Source organism: Oncorhynchus mykiss, chromosome 26, assembly GCF_057628025.1.
Source record: "Oncorhynchus mykiss isolate SJ-2025 chromosome 26, ASM5762802v1, whole genome shotgun sequence".
NCBI classification, from domain to species: domain Eukaryota; kingdom Metazoa; phylum Chordata; class Actinopteri; order Salmoniformes; family Salmonidae; genus Oncorhynchus; species Oncorhynchus mykiss.
Window position 1 is genome coordinate 1,977,314 of NC_143047.1, and position 19,674 is coordinate 1,996,987.

At 46.0% G+C, this 19,674-nt stretch overlaps 1 protein-coding gene across 2 annotated transcripts in view; it reads right to left on the bottom strand.

Moving 5' to 3' along the window:
- Positions 1–19,674, bottom strand: part of kif6 (kinesin family member 6) — a 217,028-nt gene that overhangs the window by 150,663 nt on the left and 46,691 nt on the right. For both annotated transcript variants that reach the window (XM_021585670.3, XM_090221719.1), the window contains exons 7-9: positions 13,297–13,503; positions 12,800–12,943; positions 10,021–10,107 (exon numbers count right to left, since the gene is read on the bottom strand). In XM_021585670.3, coding sequence (XP_021441345.2) covers positions 10,021–10,107; positions 12,800–12,943; positions 13,297–13,503 — 438 coding nt within the window. The remainder of the gene's footprint in view (positions 1–10,020; positions 10,108–12,799; positions 12,944–13,296; positions 13,504–19,674) is intronic.

The following is a 19,674-nucleotide window of genomic DNA, read 5'->3' on the forward strand; positions in this document are numbered from 1 at the left end:
TGTGTCCAGTGAGTGAGTCAGTGAGTGAGTCCAGTGAGTGAGTGAGTGAGTGAGTGAGTGAGTGAGTGAGTCCAGTGAGTGAGTCAGTGAGTGAGTCCAGTGAGTGAGTGAGTGAGTGAGTGAGTGAGTGAGTGAGTGAGTGAGTGAGTCAGTGAGTCCAGTGAGTGAGTCAGTGAGTGAGTCCAGTGAGTGAGTGTGTCCAGTGAGTGAGTGAGTGTGTCCAGTGAGTGAGTCCAGTGAGTGAGTGAGTGAGTGAGTGAGTGAGTGAGTGAGTGAGTCCAGTGAGTGAGTCAGTGAGTGAGTCCAGTGAGTGAGTGAGTGAGTGAGAGAGTGAGAGAGTGAGTCCAGTGAGTGAGAGGGTGAGTCCAGTGAGTGAGTGAGTCCAGTGAGTGAGTGAGTCCATTGAGTGAGTGAGTCCAGTGAGTGAGAAAGTGAGTGAATGCATCCAGTGAGTGAGTGACTGTGTCCAGTGAGTGAGTGACTGTGTCCAGTGAGTGAGTGACTGTGTCCAGTGAGTGAGTGAGTGTGTCCGGTGAATGAGTGAGTCCATTGAGTGAGTGAGTGAGTGAGTGAGTGAGTGAGTGAAAGAGTGAGTGAGAGAGTGAGTCCAGTGAGTCCAGTGAGTCCAGTGAGTGAATGAGTGAGTGAGTGAGTGTGTCCGGTGAATGAGTGAGTCCAGTGAGTCCAGTGAGTGAGTCCAGTGAGTGAGTGAATCCAGTGAGTGAGTGAGTGAGTGAGTGAGTGAGTGAGTGAGTGTGTCCAGTGAATGAGTGTGTCCAGTGAGTGAGTGAGTCCATTGAGTGAGTGAGTGAGTGAGTCCATTGAGTGAGTGAGTCCAGTGAGTGAGTGGCTGAGTCCAGTGAGTGAGTGAGTGAGTCCAGTGAGTGAGTGAGTGAGTGAGTCCAGTGAGTCCAGTGAGTGAGTGAGTGAGTGAGTGAGTTCAGTGAGTGAGTGTGTCCAGTGAGTGAGTGTGTCCAGTGAGTGAGTGTGTCCAGTGAGTGAGTGAGTGAGTGTGTTCAGTGAGTGAGTCCAGTGAGTGAGTGAGTGTCCAGTGAGTGAGTGAGTGAGTGTCCAGTGAGTGAGTGAGTGAGTCCACTGAGTGAGTGAGTGAGTCCACTGAGTGAGTGTGTCCAGTGAGTGAGTGTGTCCAGTGAGTGAGTATGTCCAGTGAGTGAGTGAGTGAGTGTGTTCAGTGAGTGAGTCCAGTGAGTGAGTGAGTGTCCAGTGAGTGAGTGAGTGAGTCAGGTGAGTGAGTGAGTGAGTCCAGTGAGTGAGTGAGTGTGTCCAGTGAGTGAGTGAGTGTGTCCAGTGAGTGAGTGAGTGAGTGAGTGAGTGTGCCAGTGAGTGAGTGTGTCCAGTGAGTGAGTGAGTGAGTGAGTGAGTGTGTCCAGTGAATGAGTGTGTCCAGTGAGTGAGTGAGTCCATTGAGTGAGTGAGTGAGTCCATTGAGTGAGTGAGTGAGTCCAGTGAGTGAGTGACTGTGTCCAGTGAGTGAGTGACTGTGTCCAGTGAGTGAGTGAGTGAGTCCAGCGAGTGAGTGAGTGAGTGATTCCAGCGAGTGAGTGACTGTGTCCAGTGAGTGAGTGACTGTGTCCAGTGAGTGAGTGACTGTGTCCAGTGAGTGAGTGACTGTGTCCAGTGAGTGAATGACTGTGTCCAGTGAGTCCAGTGAGTGAGTGAGTCCAGTGAGTGAGTGAGTGAGTCCATTGAGTGAGTGAGTCCAATGAGTGAGTGACTGAGTCCAGTGAGTGAGTGAGTCCAGTGAGTGAGTGAGTCCAGTGAGTGAGTGAGTCCAGTGAGTGAGAGAGTGAGTGAATGTATCCAGTGAGTGAGTGACTGTGTCCAGTGAGTGAGTGACTGTGTCCAGTGAGTGAGTGAGTGAGTGACTGTGTCCGGTGAATGCGTGAGTCCATTGAGTGAGTGAGTGAGTGAGTGAGTGAGTGAGTGAGTGAGTGAGTGAGTGAGAGAGTCCAGTGAGTGAGTGAGTGAGTGAGTGTGTCCGGTGAATGAGTGAGTGAGTCCAGTGAGTGAGTGAGTCCAGTGAGTGAGTGAATAAGTGAATGTGTCCAGTGAGTGAGTGTGTCCAGTGAGTGAGTGTGTCCAGTGAGTGAGTGTGTCCAGTGAGTGAGTGTGTCCAGTGAGTGAGTGTGTCCAGGGAATGAGTGAGTCAAGTGAGTGAGTGAGTGAGTCCAGTGAGTGAGTGAATGAGTCCAGTGAGTGAATGTGTCCAGTGAGTGAGTGTGTCCAGTGAGTGAGTGTGTCCAGTGAATGAGTGAGTCCAGTGAGTGAGTGAGTGAGCCCAGTGAGTGAGTCCAGTGAGTGAGTGAGTGAGTCCAGTGAGTGAGTGAGGGGGTGTCCAGTGAGTGAGTGAGTGAGTCCTGTGAGTGAGTGTGTCCAGTGAGTGAGTGAGTAAGTGAGTGAGTCAGTGAGTGAGTCCAGTGAGTGAGTGAGTGAGTGAGTGAGTGAGTGTGTCCAGTGAGTGAGTCAGTGAGTGAGTCCAGTGAGTGAGTGTGTCCAGTGAGTGAGTCAGTGAGTGAGTCCAGTGAGTGAGTGAGTGAGTGAGTGAGTCCAGTGAGTGAGTCCAGTGAGTGAGTGAGTGAGTGAGTGAGTGAGTGAGTGAGTGAGTCCAGTGAGTGAGTCAGTGAGTGAGTCCAGTGAGTGAGTGTGTCCAGTGAGTCAGTGAGTGAGTCCAGTGAGTGAGTGAGTGAGTGAGTGAGTGAGTAAGTGAGTGAGTGAGTGAGTCCAGTGAGTGAGTCAGTGAGTGAGTCCAGTGAGTGAATGTGTCCAGTGAGTGAGTGAGTGTGTCCAGTGAGTGAGTGAGTGAGTGTTTCCAGTGAGTGAGTGAGTGTGTCCAGTGAGTGAGTGAGTGAGTGTGTCCAGTGCGTGAGTGAGTGAGTGACTGTGTCCAGTGAGTGAGTGTGTCCAGTGAGTGAGTGTGTCCAGGGAATGAGTGACTCAAGTGAGTGAGTGAGTGAGTCCAGTGAGTGAGTGAGTGAGTCCAGTGAGTGAGTGAGTCCAGTGAGTGAATGTGTCCAGTGAGTGAGTGTGTCCAGTGAGTGAGTGTGTCCAGTGAATGAGTGAGTCCAGTGAATGAGTGAGTCCAGTGAGTGAGTGAGTGAGCCCAGTGAGTGAGTGAGGGGGTGTCCAGTGAGTGAGTGAGTGAGTCCTGTGAGTGAGTGTGTCCAGTGAGTGAGTGAGTAAGTGAGTGAGTCAGTGAATGAGTCCAGTGAGTGAGTGAGTGAGTGTGTCCAGTGAGTGAGTCAGTGAGTGAGTCCAGTGAGTGAGTGTGTCCAGTGAGTGAGTCAGTGAGTGAGTCCAGTGAGTGAGTGAGTGAGTGAGTGAGTGAGTGAGTCCAGTGAGTGAGTCAGTGAGTGAGTGAGTGAGTCCAGTGAGTGAGTCAGTGAGTGAGTCCAGTGAGTGAGTGTGTCCAGTGAGTCAGTGAGTGAGTCCAGTGAGTGAGTGAGTGAGTGAGTGAGTGAGTGAGTGAGTGAGTCCAGTGAGTGAGTCAGTGAGTGAGTCCAGTGAGTGATTGTGTCCAGTGAGTGAGTGAGTGTGTCCAGTGAGTGAGTGAGTGAGTGAGTGTGTCCAGTGAGTGAGTGAGTGTGTCCAGTGAGTGAGTGAGTGAGTGTGTCCAGTGCGTGAGTGAGTGAGTGACTGTGTCCAGTGAGTGAGTGTGTCCAGTGAGTGAGTGAGTCCAGTGAGTGAGAGAGTGAGTCCAGTGAGTGAGAGGGTGAGTCCAGTGAGTGAGTTAGTCCAGTGAGTGAGTGAGTCCATTGAGTGAGTGAGTCCAGTGAGTGAGAAAGTGAGTGAATGCATCCAGTGAGTGAGTGACTGTGTCCAGTGAGTGAGTGACTGTGTCCAGTGAGTGAGTGACTGTGTCCAGTGAGTGAGTGACTGTGTCCAGTGAGTGAGTGAGTGTGTCCGGTGAATGAGTGAGTCCATTGAGTGAGTCCAGTGAGTGAGTGAGTGAGTGAGTGAAATAGTGAGTGAGAGAGTGAGTCCAGTGAGTCCAGTGAGTCCAGTGAGTGAATGAGTGAGTGAGTGAGTGTGTCCGGTGAATGAGTGAGTCCAGTGAGTCCAGTGAGTGAGTCCAGTGAGTGAGTGAGTCCAGTGAGTGAGTGAATCCAGTGAGTGAGTGAGTGAGTGAGTGAGTGAGTGAGTGAGTGAGTGTGTCCAGTGAATGAGTGTGTCCAGTGAGTGAGTGAGTCCATTGAGTGAGTGAGTGAGTCCATTGAGTGAGTGAGTCCAGTGAGTGAGTGGCTGAGTCCAGTGAGTGAGTGAGTGAGTCCAGTGAGTGAGTGAGTGAGTGAGTCCAGTGAGTCCATTGAGTGAGTGAGTGAGTCCAGTGAGTGAGTGTGTCCAGTGAGTGAGTGTGTCCAGTGAGTGAGTGTGTCCAGTGAGTGAGTGAGTGAGTGTGTTCAGTGAGTGAGTCCAGTGAGTGAGTGAGTGTCCAGTGAGTGAGTGAGTGAGTGTCCAGTGAGTGAGTGAGTGAGTCCACTGAGTGAGTGAGTGAGTCCACTGAGTGAGTGTGTCCAGTGAGTGAGTGTGTCCAGTGAGTGAGTATGTCCAGTGAGTGAGTGAGTGAGTGTGTTCAGTGAGTGAGTCCAGTGAGTGAGTGAGTGTCCAGTGAGTGAGTGAGTGAGTCAGGTGAGTGAGTGAGTGAGTCCAGTGAGTGAGTGAGTGTGTCCAGTGAGTGAGTGAGTGTGTCCAGTGAGTGAGTGAGTGAGTGAGTGAGTGTGCCAGTGAGTGAGTGTGTCCAGTGAGTGAGTGAGTGAGTGAGTGAGTGTGTCCAGTGAATGAGTGTGTCCAGTGAGTGAGTGAGTCCATTGAGTGAGTGAGTGAGTCCATTGAGTGAGTGAGTCCAGTGAGTGAGTGACTGTGTCCAGTGAGTGAGTGACTGTGTCCAGTGAGTGAGTGAGTGAGTCCAGCGAGTGAGTGAGTGAGTGATTCCAGCGAGTGAGTGACTGTGTCCAGTGAGTGAGTGACTGTGTCCAGTGAGTGAGTGACTGTGTCCAGTGAGTGAGTGACTGTGTCCAGTGAGTGAATGACTGTGTCCAGTGAGTCCAGTGAGTGAGTGAGTCCAGTGAGTGAGTGAGTGAGTCCATTGAGTGAGTGAGTCCAATGAGTGAGTGACTGAGTCCAGTGAGTGAGTGAGTCCAGTGAGTGAGTGAGTCCAGTGAGTGAGTGAGTCCAGTGAGTGAGAGAGTGAGTGAATGTATCCAGTGAGTGAGTGACTGTGTCCAGTGAGTGAGTGACTGTGTCCAGTGAGTGAGTGAGTGAGTGACTGTGTCCGGTGAATGCGTGAGTCCATTGAGTGAGTGAGTGAGTGAGTGAGTGAGTGAGTGATTGAGTGAGTGAGTGAGAGAGTCCAGTGAGTGAGTGAGTGAGTGAGTGTGTCCGGTGAATGAGTGAGTGAGTCCAGTGAGTGAGTGAGTCCAGTGAGTGAGTGAATAAGTGAATGTGTCCAGTGAGTGAGTGTGTCCAGTGAGTGAGTGTGTCCAGTGAGTGAGTGTGTCCAGTGAGTGAGTGTGTCCAGTGAGTGAGTGTGTCCAGGGAATGAGTGAGTCAAGTGAGTGAGTGAGTGAGTCCAGTGAGTGAGTGAGTGAGTCCAGTGAGTGAGTGTGTCCAGTGAGTGAGTGTGTCCAGTGAATGAGTGAGTCCAGTGAGTGAGTGAGTGAGCCCAGTGAGTGAGTCCAGTGAGTGAGTGAGTGAGTCCAGTGAGTGAGTGAGGGGGTGTCCAGTGAGTGAGTGAGTGAGTCCTGTGAGTGAGTGTGTCCAGTGAGTGAGTGAGTAAGTGAGTGAGTCAGTGAGTGAGTCCAGTGAGTGAGTGAGTGAGTGAGTGAGTGTGTCCAGTGAGTGAGTCAGTGAGTGAGTCCAGTGAGTGAGTGTGTCCAGTGAGTGAGTCAGTGAGTGAGTCCAGTGAGTGAGTGAGTGAGTGAGTGAGTCCAGTGAGTGAGTCCAGTGAGTGAGTGAGTGAGTGAGTGAGTGAGTCCAGTGAGTGAGTCAGTGAGTGAGTCCAGTGAGTGAGTCAGTGAGTGAGTCCAGTGAGTGAGTGTGTCCAGTGAGTCAGTGAGTGAGTCCAGTGAGTGAGTGAGTGAGTGAGTAAGTGAGTGAGTGAGTGAGTCCAGTGAGTGAGTCAGTGAGTGAGTCCAGTGAGTGAATGTGTCCAGTGAGTGAGTGAGTGTGTCCAGTGAGTGAGTGAGTGAATGTTTCCAGTGAGTGAGTGAGTGTGTCCAGTGAGTGAGTGAGTGAGTGTGTCCAGTGCGTGAGTGAGTGAGTGACTGTGTCCAGTGAGTGAGTGTGTCCAGTGAGTGAGTGTGTCCAGGGAATGAGTGACTCAAGTGAGTGAGTGAGTGAGTCCAGTGAGTGAGTGAGTGAGTCCAGTGAGTGAGTGAGTCCAGTGAGTGAATGTGTCCAGTGAGTGAGTGTGTCCAGTGAGTGAGTGTGTCCAGTGAATGAGTGAGTCCAGTGAGTGAGTGAGTGAGCCCAGTGAGTGAGTGAGGGGGTGTCCAGTGAGTGAGTGAGTGAGTCCTGTGAGTGAGTGTGTCCAGTGAGTGAGTGAGTAAGTGAGTGAGTCAGTGAATGAGTCCAGTGAGTGAGTGAGTGAGTGTGTCCAGTGAGTGAGTCAGTGAGTGAGTCCAGTGAGTGAGTGTGTCCAGTGAGTGAGTCAGTGAGTGAGTCCAGTGAGTGAGTGAGTGAGTGAGTGAGTCCAGTGAGTGAGTGAGTCCAGTGAGTGAGTGTGTCCAGTGAGTGAGTGAGTCCAGTGAGTGAGAGAGTGAGTCCAGTGAGTGAGAGGGTGAGTCCAGTGAGTGAGTTAGTCCAGTGAGTGAGTGAGTCCATTGAGTGAGTGAGTCCAGTGAGTGAGAAAGTGAGTGAATGCATCCAGTGAGTGAGTGACTGTGTCCAGTGAGTGAGTGACTGTGTCCAGTGAGTGAGTGACTGTGTCCAGTGAGTGAGTGACTGTGTCCAGTGAGTGAGTGAGTGTGTCCGGTGAATGAGTGAGTCCATTGAGTGAGTCCAGTGAGTGAGTGAGTGAGTGAGTGAAATAGTGAGTGAGAGAGTGAGTCCAGTGAGTCCAGTGAGTCCAGTGAGTGAATGAGTGAGTGAGTGAGTGTGTCCGGTGAATGAGTGAGTCCAGTGAGTCCAGTGAGTGAGTCCAGTGAGTGAGTGAGTCCAGTGAGTGAGTGAATCCAGTGAGTGAGTGAGTGAGTGAGTGAGTGAGTGAGTGAGTGTGTCCAGTGAATGAGTGTGTCCAGTGAGTGAGTGAGTCCATTGAGTGAGTGAGTGAGTCCATTGAGTGAGTGAGTCCAGTGAGTGAGTGGCTGAGTCCAGTGAGTGAGTGAGTGAGTCCAGTGAGTGAGTGAGTGAGTGAGTCCAGTGAGTCCATTGAGTGAGTGAGTGAGTGTGTCCAGTGAGTGAGTGTGTCCAGTGAGTGAGTGTGTCCAGTGAGTGAGTGAGTGAGTGTGTTCAGTGAGTGAGTCCAGTGAGTGAGTGAGTGTCCAGTGAGTGAGTGAGTGAGTGTCCAGTGAGTGAGTGAGTGAGTCCACTGAGTGAGTGAGTGAGTCCACTGAGTGAGTGTGTCCAGTGAGTGAGTGTGTCCAGTGAGTGAGTATGTCCAGTGAGTGAGTGAGTGAGTGTGTTCAGTGAGTGAGTCCAGTGAGTGAGTGAGTGTCCAGTGAGTGAGTGAGTGAGTCAGGTGAGTGAGTGAGTGAGTCCAGTGAGTGAGTGAGTGTGTCCAGTGAGTGAGTGAGTGTGTCCAGTGAGTGAGTGAGTGAGTGAGTGAGTGAGTGAGTGAGTGTGTCCAGTGAATGAGTGTGTCCAGTGAGTGAGTGAGTCCATTGAGTGAGTGAGTGAGTCCATTGAGTGAGTGAGTGAGTCCAGTGAGTGAGTGACTGTGTCCAGTGAGTGAGTGACTGTGTCCAGTGAGTGAGTGAGTGAGTCCAGCGAGTGAGTGAGTGAGTGATTCCAGCGAGTGAGTGACTGTGTCCAGTGAGTGAGTGACTGTGTCCAGTGAGTGAGTGACTGTGTCCAGTGAGTGACTGTGTCCAGTGAGTGAGTGAGTGTGAGTGACTGTGTCCAGTGAGTGAGTGACTGTGTCCAGTGAGTCCAGTGAGTGAGTGAGTCCAGTGAGTGAGTGAGTGAGTCCAGTGAGTGAGTGTGCCCAGTGAATGAGTGTGTCCAGTGAGTGAGTGAGTGAGTGTGTTCAGGGAGTGAGTCCAGTGAGTGAGTGAGTGTCCAGTGAGTGAGTGAGTGAGTGAGTGAGTCCAGTGAGTGAGTGAGTGAGTGTGTCCAGTGAGTGAGTGAGTGTGTCCAGTGAGTGAGTGAGTGTGTCCAGTGAGTGAGTGAGTGTGTCCAGTGAGTGAGTGAGTGAGTGAGTCCAGTGAGTGAGTGAGTGAGTCCAGTGAGTGAGTGAGTGAGTCCAGTGAGTGAGTGAGTCCAGTGAGTGAGTGAGTATAGTGAGTGTGTCCAGTGAGTGAGTGAGTCCATTGAGTGAGTGTGTCCAGTGAGTGAGTGAGTCCAGTGAGTGAGTGAGTACAGTGAGTGAGTGAGTACAGTGAGTGTGTCCAGTGAGTGAGTGAGTCCATTGAGTGAGTGTGTCCAGTGAGTGAGTGAGTCCAGTGAGTGAGTGTGTCCAGTGAGTGAGTGAGTGTGTCCAGTGGGTGAGTGAGTGTCCAGTGGGTGAGTGAGTGAGTGAGTCCATTGAGTGAGTGAGTCCAGTGAGTGAGTGAGTCCAGTGTGTGAGTGTGTCCAGTGAGTGAGTATGTCCAGTGAGTGAGTGAGTGAGTGAGTCCAGTGAGTGAGTGTGTCCAGTGAGTGTCCAGTGAGTGAATGTGTCCAGTGAGTGAGTGAGTGTGTCCAGTGAGTGAGTGAGTGAGTGAGTGAGTGAGTGAGTGAGTGAGTGAGAAAGCTTTCTCTGGAGAAAAGACCTGCAGAGTAGTACACTACTACCCAGAGCTGAAAGGGCAGCTACTACTCAACTTAAACCAGCCATCCCAGACACCAGCTCAATTAACGGACAGCCGCAGACTCTCTTAAAAATACCTCTGCAGGGTTTGGTAATGCCAGCCAAGCCCCGTACAATAATACACACAGCTATATCCTCATAGCATACAGGAGGGGATATCATGGTCAGTGTTTCCTCCAGGTTTGTCCTTTGGGCAGGGTGCAGACGCCTATGAAGAGACAACCGGGTCTGCCAACAGATATGCCTATTTAAAGATGCATAATTGACATCATTGTTTTAAGCACAGGGGCAACATAGAGAGCGAGAAACAGGGAAGGAGGGGGAAGAGAAGGAAATGAGAGAAAGAGAGGGTTGAAAATATACTTATAGTTTCAAGGTTGTGGGGGGAGCACAGATCATCCACAGTACCCCAATTGACCTACTGTTTCCACAGAAAGAAGACTTGAATTGCTATATAATTCTGTACAGTTTTTTTTTTGTTGCTTGGAGCACCAAAATATCCCCTCAAGGTTTTTCGAAAAGCAATCAATGAGCACACATTGTCTCTTTTCATACATCTGTTTGTCATTGAAACAGCACCACCAGAAAATATGGCCTCTAATTAATCTTCATCAAGCGGCAAGTGTGTGTGTGTGTGTGTGTGTGTGTGTGTGTGTGTGTGTGTGTGTGTTTGTTTTAATGTGTACACACGCATGTTCCTTCTCCAACTGACTATATCCAAAGAAAAGGCTGTGACGAGTTATTGGGCTGAAAAATGTGTTCTAGCATACACACAGCGCTAGAACACAAACAGCCCTGTGCAACAGTCTAAATACCACACAGACGAGGAAGGGGGGGGGGGGGGGGGGGGGGAGACTCATCCTGGGTGACGGAGGCCAGGAGAGGACACACCAGATGGACAAACATAAGGAAGGACAAATGTAAGGATGGACAAATGTAAGAATGTATGGACAGACAAGGCCAACAGTGACAGACAGGCTAACGAATGGGTGGACAGACAGACAGAAAGTCAGACAAATACTGAGAGACAGACACGGATGAACGGACAGACAGACCAGGGCAGGGTCCATCTCTTCATTCAGCAAAGCCTCGTTCCTGATCAGAGCGACCCGCTGGGCAAAGCGACATGTGGAGATGGATTCCTGATAGACAGAGGAAAGAGGCGAGGAAGAGAGGGGGGAAAGAGAGAGATGAGTTGAGATAGTTGAATCTGGATGGCTATAATTTCCACATTTCCAATTACAGTTCCTTAATGAACTAAACAAATAATTACACAGACTTGATCTTAAACTTGTTCAGGATAGGGGGCGGTATTTCCCCTTTGGATGAATTGCGTGCCCATAGTAAACTGCATAAAAATCTGTCCTAAATTGCTAATATATGCATATTACTATTATTATTGGATAGAAAACACTGAAGCTTCTAAAACCGTTTGAAATATGTCTGTGAGTATAACAAAACTCACAGGGCAGGCAATCTTCAAAACTAGTTTTGGAATCCTGAAAGTTGGGGCAACTTGAACGTCATCGCCCCCTCCCTTCCCAACCAGTTATGGATCTGGAAACACTTCCTATGTCTTCCACTAGATGTCCTCATTCAGTAGAGCGTTTAATGGTGCAAATGCTGTGAACTTTGACCCAATGGGGGGAAATCTGTAGGTGTCGCGAGAATTTTCACGTGCGTGAAGGCGCGATTGGGACAGAGAGCTTCCTTTGTTCCAGTCAGCCCCAGATGAACTAGGATTGTCCGGTTGGAATGCCATTCGTTTTGTACGTTTATAACATCCTGAAGCTTGATTCTGCACTTAGTTTGACCAGTTTCGTCAACCTGTAATATGTCATTTGGAAGTTTTGATGCGCAATTATTCTGGACCAGAAGTCATTTTTTGGATATTTGAGCTGAAAGTGTTAGCATATGCTACTACATGGACACTAGAATTGAACATTATGAAACAAAACAATGTATTGGGTAAGTATGACTCCTTCCACTACATTCTGATCGAAGACCATCAAAGGTAAGGGAATATTTATGTTGTAATTTTGTATTTCTGTTGACTCCAACATAGCGGAGAAATATTGTTGCGTCTGAGCGCCGTCTCAGATTATTGCATAGTAAACTAATTCCGTAACGTAAAAAAAAAATGTGACACAGCGTTTGCATTAAGAACCAGTGTATCTTTTTAATTATATGTAGAACATGTATCTTTAGTCAAAGTTTATGATGAGTATTTCTGTTATCTGGCGTAGCTTTCTATAATTTCTCCGGACATTTTTGATAATTTTATGAACATGGCGTCAATGTAAACCGTGATTTATGGATATAAAATGCATATTATCGAACAAAACATAAATGTACTGTGTAACATGTCATATGACTGTCATCTAATGAAGATTTTCAAAAGGTTAGTCAATGATTAATTTTTTAATCCTGCTTTTATCGTTTTATATTTTCTGGGACAAAATGGCTGCCTCTTTTCTTTGTTTCGGTGGTGGTCTAACATAAATATGTGCTGTGTTTTCGCCGTAAAACATTAAAAAAATCTGACAGGCTGGGTAGATGAACAAGGTGTTTATCTTTCATTTGAGCTATTGGACTTGTTAATGTGTGGAAGTTAAATATTTCTAAGAATATTTTTGCATTCCCTGCGCGACCGTTTCAGCTGAACGGGGGGGTGTAGTTCCCATAGGGGAACCCATAGGCTTAACACGTTTAACCCCATCCAACTAAAGACAAAAACTGTCCCTGCGACAGCATTTAAGGTCATACATACTATGCTCTGTAGATGGAAGCATTGTTATATAATTTTTTTTGTGGGGGGGTAGATCAGCTTTAATATTGTAGATAGATTGTAACTTGTATCATCGTAATGGTCTGCATCATTTCCAAACCCCCATAAAAAAGTAAATATATTCAGATCCCTTGACTTTGTCCACATTTTGTTATGTTACAGCCTTATTCTAAAATAAGATTTTAATTATAATTTTTTCAGCAATCTACACACAATAACCAATAATGTCCAAGCGAAAACAGGTTTTTATAAATGTAAATATATTTTCCTTTACAATTTTCCACAAACCCTACCACCCCTCCCCTAATTGGAGTAAACTAATGAACAACAACACTTACTTCCAGCTTATGCATATTATATACATTTAAAGGACACAATCTATTTTACAATTGTTATCTTTTGTTTGTTTTTACTTCTGTTCTTCCGCTACCTTCAACCCCTCCAATCTATTTCTGAAGACTATCCCGTTTGATTTCAAGTTGCCATATATTTTTTAACTGTGCTGTTTCACAAACGTTCTGAAACAATATACATTTTACATTAGTTATCTTGTTGTTATTAGTCCTGCCCTTCAGCTCCATTCAACCCCTCCCATCTATATCTCTTAACACCATCCATATTGGATTTCTATTAGCCATATATTTTTCAAATGTTCTGTGATGTTTCACAAAATAACCTTTCTATTCTCAGAGTTTCTACAAATTGTAAATTATAGATTAACATTTTTGGTAAAAGTATTATTATATTATTGATTGATTGACTATGACTTTTCAAATCACCCAGTAGTGCGATCTGCAGAGTTAGCTCCAGGTAAATGTTGCAAGGCATTGTCATTTTGTTGTCCCTCGTTTACCCAATTGTTTCCATATTTTTTTCCACAACCTAACTTGAAATCCAAAAGTTCGACTTCTATAAATCATGCATTAAAGGTGCAGACGCTTTTCAGAATAAAGAATTGGGTCTTTAATGTCAATGGGAGATTTGCACCAAATGTTCGCTGGTTACAAACTATAGGATTTGGCCCATGGTGAATGGGGAACACTTACATCAACATTTCTCTTGTCCACAGACACAGTGGCGATCATGGTGGTCATGCAGTTCCCTCCCAGGCTGTCCCGCAGCACCGACGTCATCATGGAATTTCGGTAGGGGATGTGCAAGCGGTTCTTCTCTGAGAGAGCAATGATGACCTGACTCAGAGAGAGAGGGAAGAAAGGGGAAGACAAAGAGGAATTTGAGTACTAGATCAGACGTATACAGGTTCCGCATTCTTTTATGCTATTTTATTCATTAAGAGGCAACAAGTGCAAAAACAAGCATTTCGGCTGATGGACAGAAATACTCCAACTATGAATTGCTCAGAGATTTAAGGTGCATTCAGAAGGATGACATCAAACATAGTAGAATGGCAAGGTACATCTTCTATGTCTGTGAGGGAGTATGCGTAAAACCCACAACAACCCTCCTCCTCCTCTCTGCTCTCCCCCTTGTATGACCTTGTTCCCCTCCCTATTTAAACCCCATGTGACCTCTGAACTCTGACCTGCTCCAGGTAGTGCAGTGACAGGTTGATGTACTTGGCCTCTGTGAGCAGCTGCCCACATACGCCTGTCTTGCCCACCCGCTCCGAGCCCGCCAGGTCCACCAGATGTAGCTTGGAACGCCGCACGGTGACCGAGCCGGGCTCACGGCCACACACGTGCATGGTGAAGATACAGTGAGAACGCGTGGACGCCTGGTTCATAGGGGTCTGGGGAGGGAAGAAGTAGAGAAAAGGGGCGGAGAGGGGGAGGTAGAGAGGTTGTATACCCAATATTTACCAGTATTTACTCCTCTTCAAAATAAAAGGTATGCAAACTGACACAGAGAAAGAAGAGGCGAGAGAGAGGAGATAGAGGGAAGGGAGAAAGAGAGAGAGGCAGGCATAGTGATGGTACCCACACTTTGCATCTAGGCCTAATCACCAATCATTTCTGCAATGCGCTCTCCAGTAGGTACTGTCGAAAAACACCCCCACAACATGAAATGTCTGAAATGACTGTCCAGACATTGACACAAGCACTTTCTAAATTCATCTTTCCTCAATTCTTTGCATCCTCTCTCCTAACCTCCTTTACAAAAGGCATTTGATGAGAAGTTCTGCATAGAGGAACATTGGACCTTCTCCAATACGGTTAAACAGGAGGCAAGGAGATAAGAGCGAGGAATCGCAGAAAGACGAATTGAGAAAGAGGCATCTTACCATCTTACTACAGGCATTCCCATGTCATTTCAGCAAGCCACGACACCCACCATCTCAGATTGCTATGAAATTGGTAAGATTAGCATTCCTGAAACATTATTTTGTTGAAATGTAATTTCATCTTGGAGAAATTAAGATAATTGATAGCACCCAAATTGGCAATTTAAATTTATAGGATTAATGTAATATTCAATAAATACGGTAAAGTACCAACATCCAATTTGGATCAAACTTCTTCCACCGGAGTACGACGAGGAATATTTTTTTGTTTGTCAAAAGCCACCCATGGTCATCCTCACAATTCAGGCCAGTCCTCCATGAAAGCAAATCAGTTTGACATTACAAAGACGACTTCTGCTTACACCAGATCAAAAGACAGGGGACGGTGTATTTCTCCGTCTATATCAAGGGACCAGGGTTCTGGTCGAGAAGCATGGTGTCGACTGCTCCTACAGTTTTGCTTCGGTACTGCAGTTCAACTGACGCTCAGCCCAGAAAGACAATTTCCATTCACAGCCACATAGATAAGTCAGACTAGAAAATTCCTAATAAGACACTTTATTCATCATCTTTGTGAACAAAACATCCAATGAATTATAACTGTCGCGGAGGCAGATTCTTCTTCTTCATCATTCACAGATATCAACCTTAAAAATGTATCTAACGTCTGCCTAGTTTTTGGATGATGTGATGATGTCGTTGCAGCTCCCAAGTGCTAATGCGCATGTGATGTTGGTCCGAATAAACCGGATGCAACCCGTATATAGGCGGTCCATGAATCGGCATATGCGAACGCGAGTAGATTACCTTGCAAACAACAGGCGGACATCTTGAATGCAGGCTCCAGTTCTTATTATACCTCCGTGATCTACACTATGTACAAAAAATTAAGAACACCTGCTCTTTCCATGACATAGACTGTCCAGATGAAAGATATGATCCCTTATTGATTTCACATGTTAAATCCATTTCAAACAGTTAAGTTTAAGGTGAGGAGACAGCTTAAGAAGGACTTTAATGCCTTGAGACAATTGGAGACATGGATTGTGTATGTGTGCCATTCAGAGGTTGGGCAAGACAAAACATGGAAGTGCCTTTGAACGGGGTATGGTAGTAGGTGCCAGGCGCACAGGTTTGTGTCAAGAACTGCAACGCTGCTGGGTTTTTCACACTCAACAGTTTACCGTGTGTATCAAGAATAGTCAACCACATAAAGGACATCCAGCAAACTTGACACAATTGCGGGAAGCAGTTGACATGTGGGGTCGAAGGAATTGTTGACCTGTGGAACGCTTTCAACACCTTCTAGAGTCCATGTCCCAACAAATTGAGACTGTTCTGAGGGCAAAAGGGGGTGCAACTCAATATTAGGAAGGTGTTCCTAATGTTTTATATACTCAGTGTATACACCAGCTAGTACATCATCACCACAAGGGCATGCTCACTCTCTCCCTATCCCTCCCTTCCCCTCAGTGGGAAGGACAACATCAAAGCCCTGACATGTGTGAATGACGAGCAATAAACATCTGGTTGGGGATGTACAAAAATGCTGAGGGTGATTTTCTGAGGGTTAAAAATAGCGGTGGGCCCAGAGAGAGTCAGGGAACAGGACAAGACAGACAGACACAGTTTGGCCTAGTGCAAGTGGTGGAACCATCCTCTTTGGAGTCCACACCCACTCCTCTGATATCATCTCAGCCAAGTCTATGGGCCGAATTAAGCCCTCCCCTTTCCGAAAGTCAAAAGGTGTACATGTAGGTACACTGCCACAAAATCGTGATTAGTCCAAATAATCAGTGATGCAAAAACCAGCACACCGGTTAAAATATTCCTCATGTCACCAGGGGTGTTCCAGCGGTCTAAGCCGCTGCTTATGGCCAATTTCAAGTATTCATAACAATCGGTAATCAGCATTTATGGACGCCGATTATGGCCGATTACATTGCATTTCATGAGGAAACTGCGTGGCAGGCTGATCACCTGTTACGCGAGTGCAGCAAGGAGCCAAGGTAAGGTGCTAGCTAGCATTAAACTTACCACATAAAAAAATATTAATCTTCACATAATTACTAGTTAACTACACATGGTTGATGATATTACTACCTCTCTGAACCACCCATACCGGATCCGGGATAATTGTCATCAGCAACGCTGAATAGCATAGCGCCACAGTCAAATAATATTACTAGAAAATATTCATATTCATGAAATCACAAGTGCAATATAGCAAAACCCAGCTTAGCCTTTTGTTAATCCACCTGTCGTCTCAGATTTTTAAATTATGCTTTACAGCGAAAGCAATACAAGCATTTGTGTAAGTTTATCGATCGCTCGACAAAACAATAAGTACACTTAGCATCAGGTAACTTGGTCACGAAATTCAGAAAAGCAATCAAATTAATAGTTTACCTTTGATGATCTTCGGATGTTTTCACTCATGAGACTCCCAGTTAGACAACAAATGTTCCTTTTGTTCCATAAAGATATGTTTTATATCCAAATACCTCCGTTAGTTTGGTGCGTTATGCCCAGGAATCCACCGGAAAGAGCGGTCACGACAACGCAGACAAAATTTCCAAATTCTATCCATAATGTCCACAGACAGTTCCGACACATACATACACGTGCGTAATCGAGGAAAAAAACAAAACATCAAAGATAATCGAGCGTAAATACACACAAGCTTAATCCCACACGAACTAAGGCAGGCAACAGGTGCCCTATATACACACAGAAATAAACGCTAATGAAACCAGGTGTGAAAAGGAGCACAGACAAAACAACCAGAAAAGGAAAAAGGGATCGGTGGCGGCTAGTAAACCGGCGACGCCGAGCACCGTCCGAACAGGGAGAGAGTCTGACTGAGCGATGGTAGGCAGCAGCAGGCTCGTAAACATTCATTCTAACTTTACTGCGTTTGACAGCAGCTCTTAGCAATGCTTGATTCACAGCACTGTTTATGACATCAAGCCTATCAACTCCTGAGATTAGGCTGGCAATACAAAAGCGCCTATTAGAACATCCAATAGAGAAATAGTCGACGAGTCATAATTCCTACAACAACTACAACCTAAAACTTCTTAACTGGGAATATTGAAGAGCTGGGAATATTGAACCACCAGCTTTCATATGTTCTGTGCAAGGAACTTAAACGTTAGCTTCTATACATGGCACATACTGCACTTTTACTTTCTTCTCCAACACTGTTTTTTCATTATTTGAACCAGATTGAGCATGTTTCATTATTTATTTGAGACTAAATAGATTTTATTAACAGTTGATGTCGGAGGTTTACATACACAGTAGACAAATACATTTAAACTCAGTTTTTCACAATTCCTGACATTTAATCCTAGTAAAAATTCCCTGTCTTAGGTCAGTTAGGATCACCACTTTATTTTAAGAATGTGAAATGTCAGAATAATAGTAGAGAGAATGATTTATTTCAGCTTTTATTTCTTTCATCACATTCCCAGTGGGTCAGAAATTTACATACACTCAATTAATATTTGGTAGCATTGCCTTTAAATTGCTTAACTTAGGTCAAGCGTGTGGGGTAGCCTTCCACAAGCTTCCCACAATAAGTTGGGTGAATTTTGGCCCATTCCTCCTGACAGAGCTGGTGTAACTGAGTCAGGTTTGTAGACCTTGCTTGCACATGCTTTTTTATTTCTGCCCACACATTTTCTATAGGATTGAGGTCAGGGCTTTGTGATGGCCACTCCAATACCTTGACATTGTTGTCCATTTTGCCACAACTTTGGAAGTATGCTTGGGGTCATTGTCCAATTGGAATACCTATTTGCAACCAAGCTTTAACTTCCTGACTGATATCTTGAGATGTTGCTTCAATATATCCACAAAGTAGATGTCCTAACCGACTTGTTAATAAGACATTTGTGGAGTGGTTGAAAAACAAGTTTTAGTCACTCCAACCTAAGTGTATGTAAACTTCTGACTTCAACTGTATGTATTATATTACTTTAAAATAAGTGTTCATTGTTCATTGAATATTGTTGGCTATATTGGCTTTTTTTGGTCCTCCAATAATCGGTATCGTGTTGAAAAATCATAATCGGTCGACCTCTAGATTATACCACTGCAAACATTGGTTTGACTCCGACTGACTGCATTATCACACTCTCTCTCCACTATAGAAAATAGGAAAGGATAGGGACTGCCTCTGTCTCTTTGCCCAATCCATTGCCATATCCTCTAGCTGGAAGGTCATTTTTGATCTCATCATCTTCAGTCTCTCTTCCACTCCCTCATTCCCTCTCTTCCTTCTCTCTGTCTCACCAATCTCCCTCTTCCAATGTCACATAACTAACTCATCACTCCCTCCCTCTTCCACTCTCTCTCCCCTATTCCCCCCTCTCTATACCTCCTATTTTACACAAATATATCTCCTCTCGTTGAAAACAGCAACACGAAGGGATGACTCAAACCCACCAGACCAATGTCTGTTTATCCACTAGCGAGCTGACACTGCACCACCTCTGTGTGCCTCTGACCGCACATTGACCAAACACTGACCACACGTCGACCACACATGGAGCGCATGGGTCTATGAGTCGGCAAGCTGTGAATGAGGGCTTGGGTAAAAAAATATATTTTAAAAAACAAGAGCAGGACCCCCTGACAGCATGCAGCTTGTGAGGACCACCAGGAGAAGAGTACTGAACAGTAAATCCCACTAGCAGTGAGGGGGAGTGATTATGGCGTTAAAGGGGCGAGGCCCGCATGTGGGCTGACCAGAGGTGAGGGACGAAGGGATAGAGGGAGGGACAGAGACCAGATGAAAGGAAAGACTTCCTGGTGGGGTGGAGGGTGGTTAAAATGTGTATTTCCTATCCGATGTAAAACAAATAAAAATGTAGCTACCAAATCTCAGAGCCAATGAGATCATGGTCTTCTGAGTGTTGGCGCAAATACTCAAGAGTGAGAGAACAAGGGAACGAAAATAAAGTGGTCTGATGTGGATAAATTGATGTCAGAGATTATTTGGGTTCCTTGAAGCACAAGGGGCTTCTAATGCAGGATCAAGCCCCAAAGAGGAACCTTTAACAAAAGGTTATTTGTGTGGGTGGACTGTTATGAATGGACACATGGGTTATACAGTGTTCCCCAGCTGTGCTTGATTGTCAGAGGACTAAAACAAGAAACAATGAATTTTACAACTTAAGACAGTGACTCTAGGTTGTCGAGCTCGGAACACTGAAAGAGTGTCCTTGCGCCCAATATGAGTTCCCCAATACAGTACTCCCCCATAGCCAGTTTGTTGAGGTTAGAGAAGCAGACCAACCAGAAGGTTTCCGGATCGAAACCCAGGTCCAACAGGTTGTGAACATAAGGACAGTGGGACCTCAGGGCTTTTGCTAAGGAAAAAGTGTTTCCAGAGACTACAGAGCATTTAGACTATACGACACTGTCCTAAGGTATACATAGTGCATTTGTCAATAATACAGAAGATTCATATTGATTGTCAGAGATTGTGTCCCAAATGGCACCCATATACACTATGTGATCATTTAAAAAAATGTATGTTTTTATTCGTCTAATGTTTATACTTTTTAACTCTGCATAATTGGGAAAGGGATCGTAAGTAAGCATTTCACTGTAAAGCCTACGCCTGTTGTATTTGGCGCATGTGATGAATTAAAATGTTATTTCATTTTG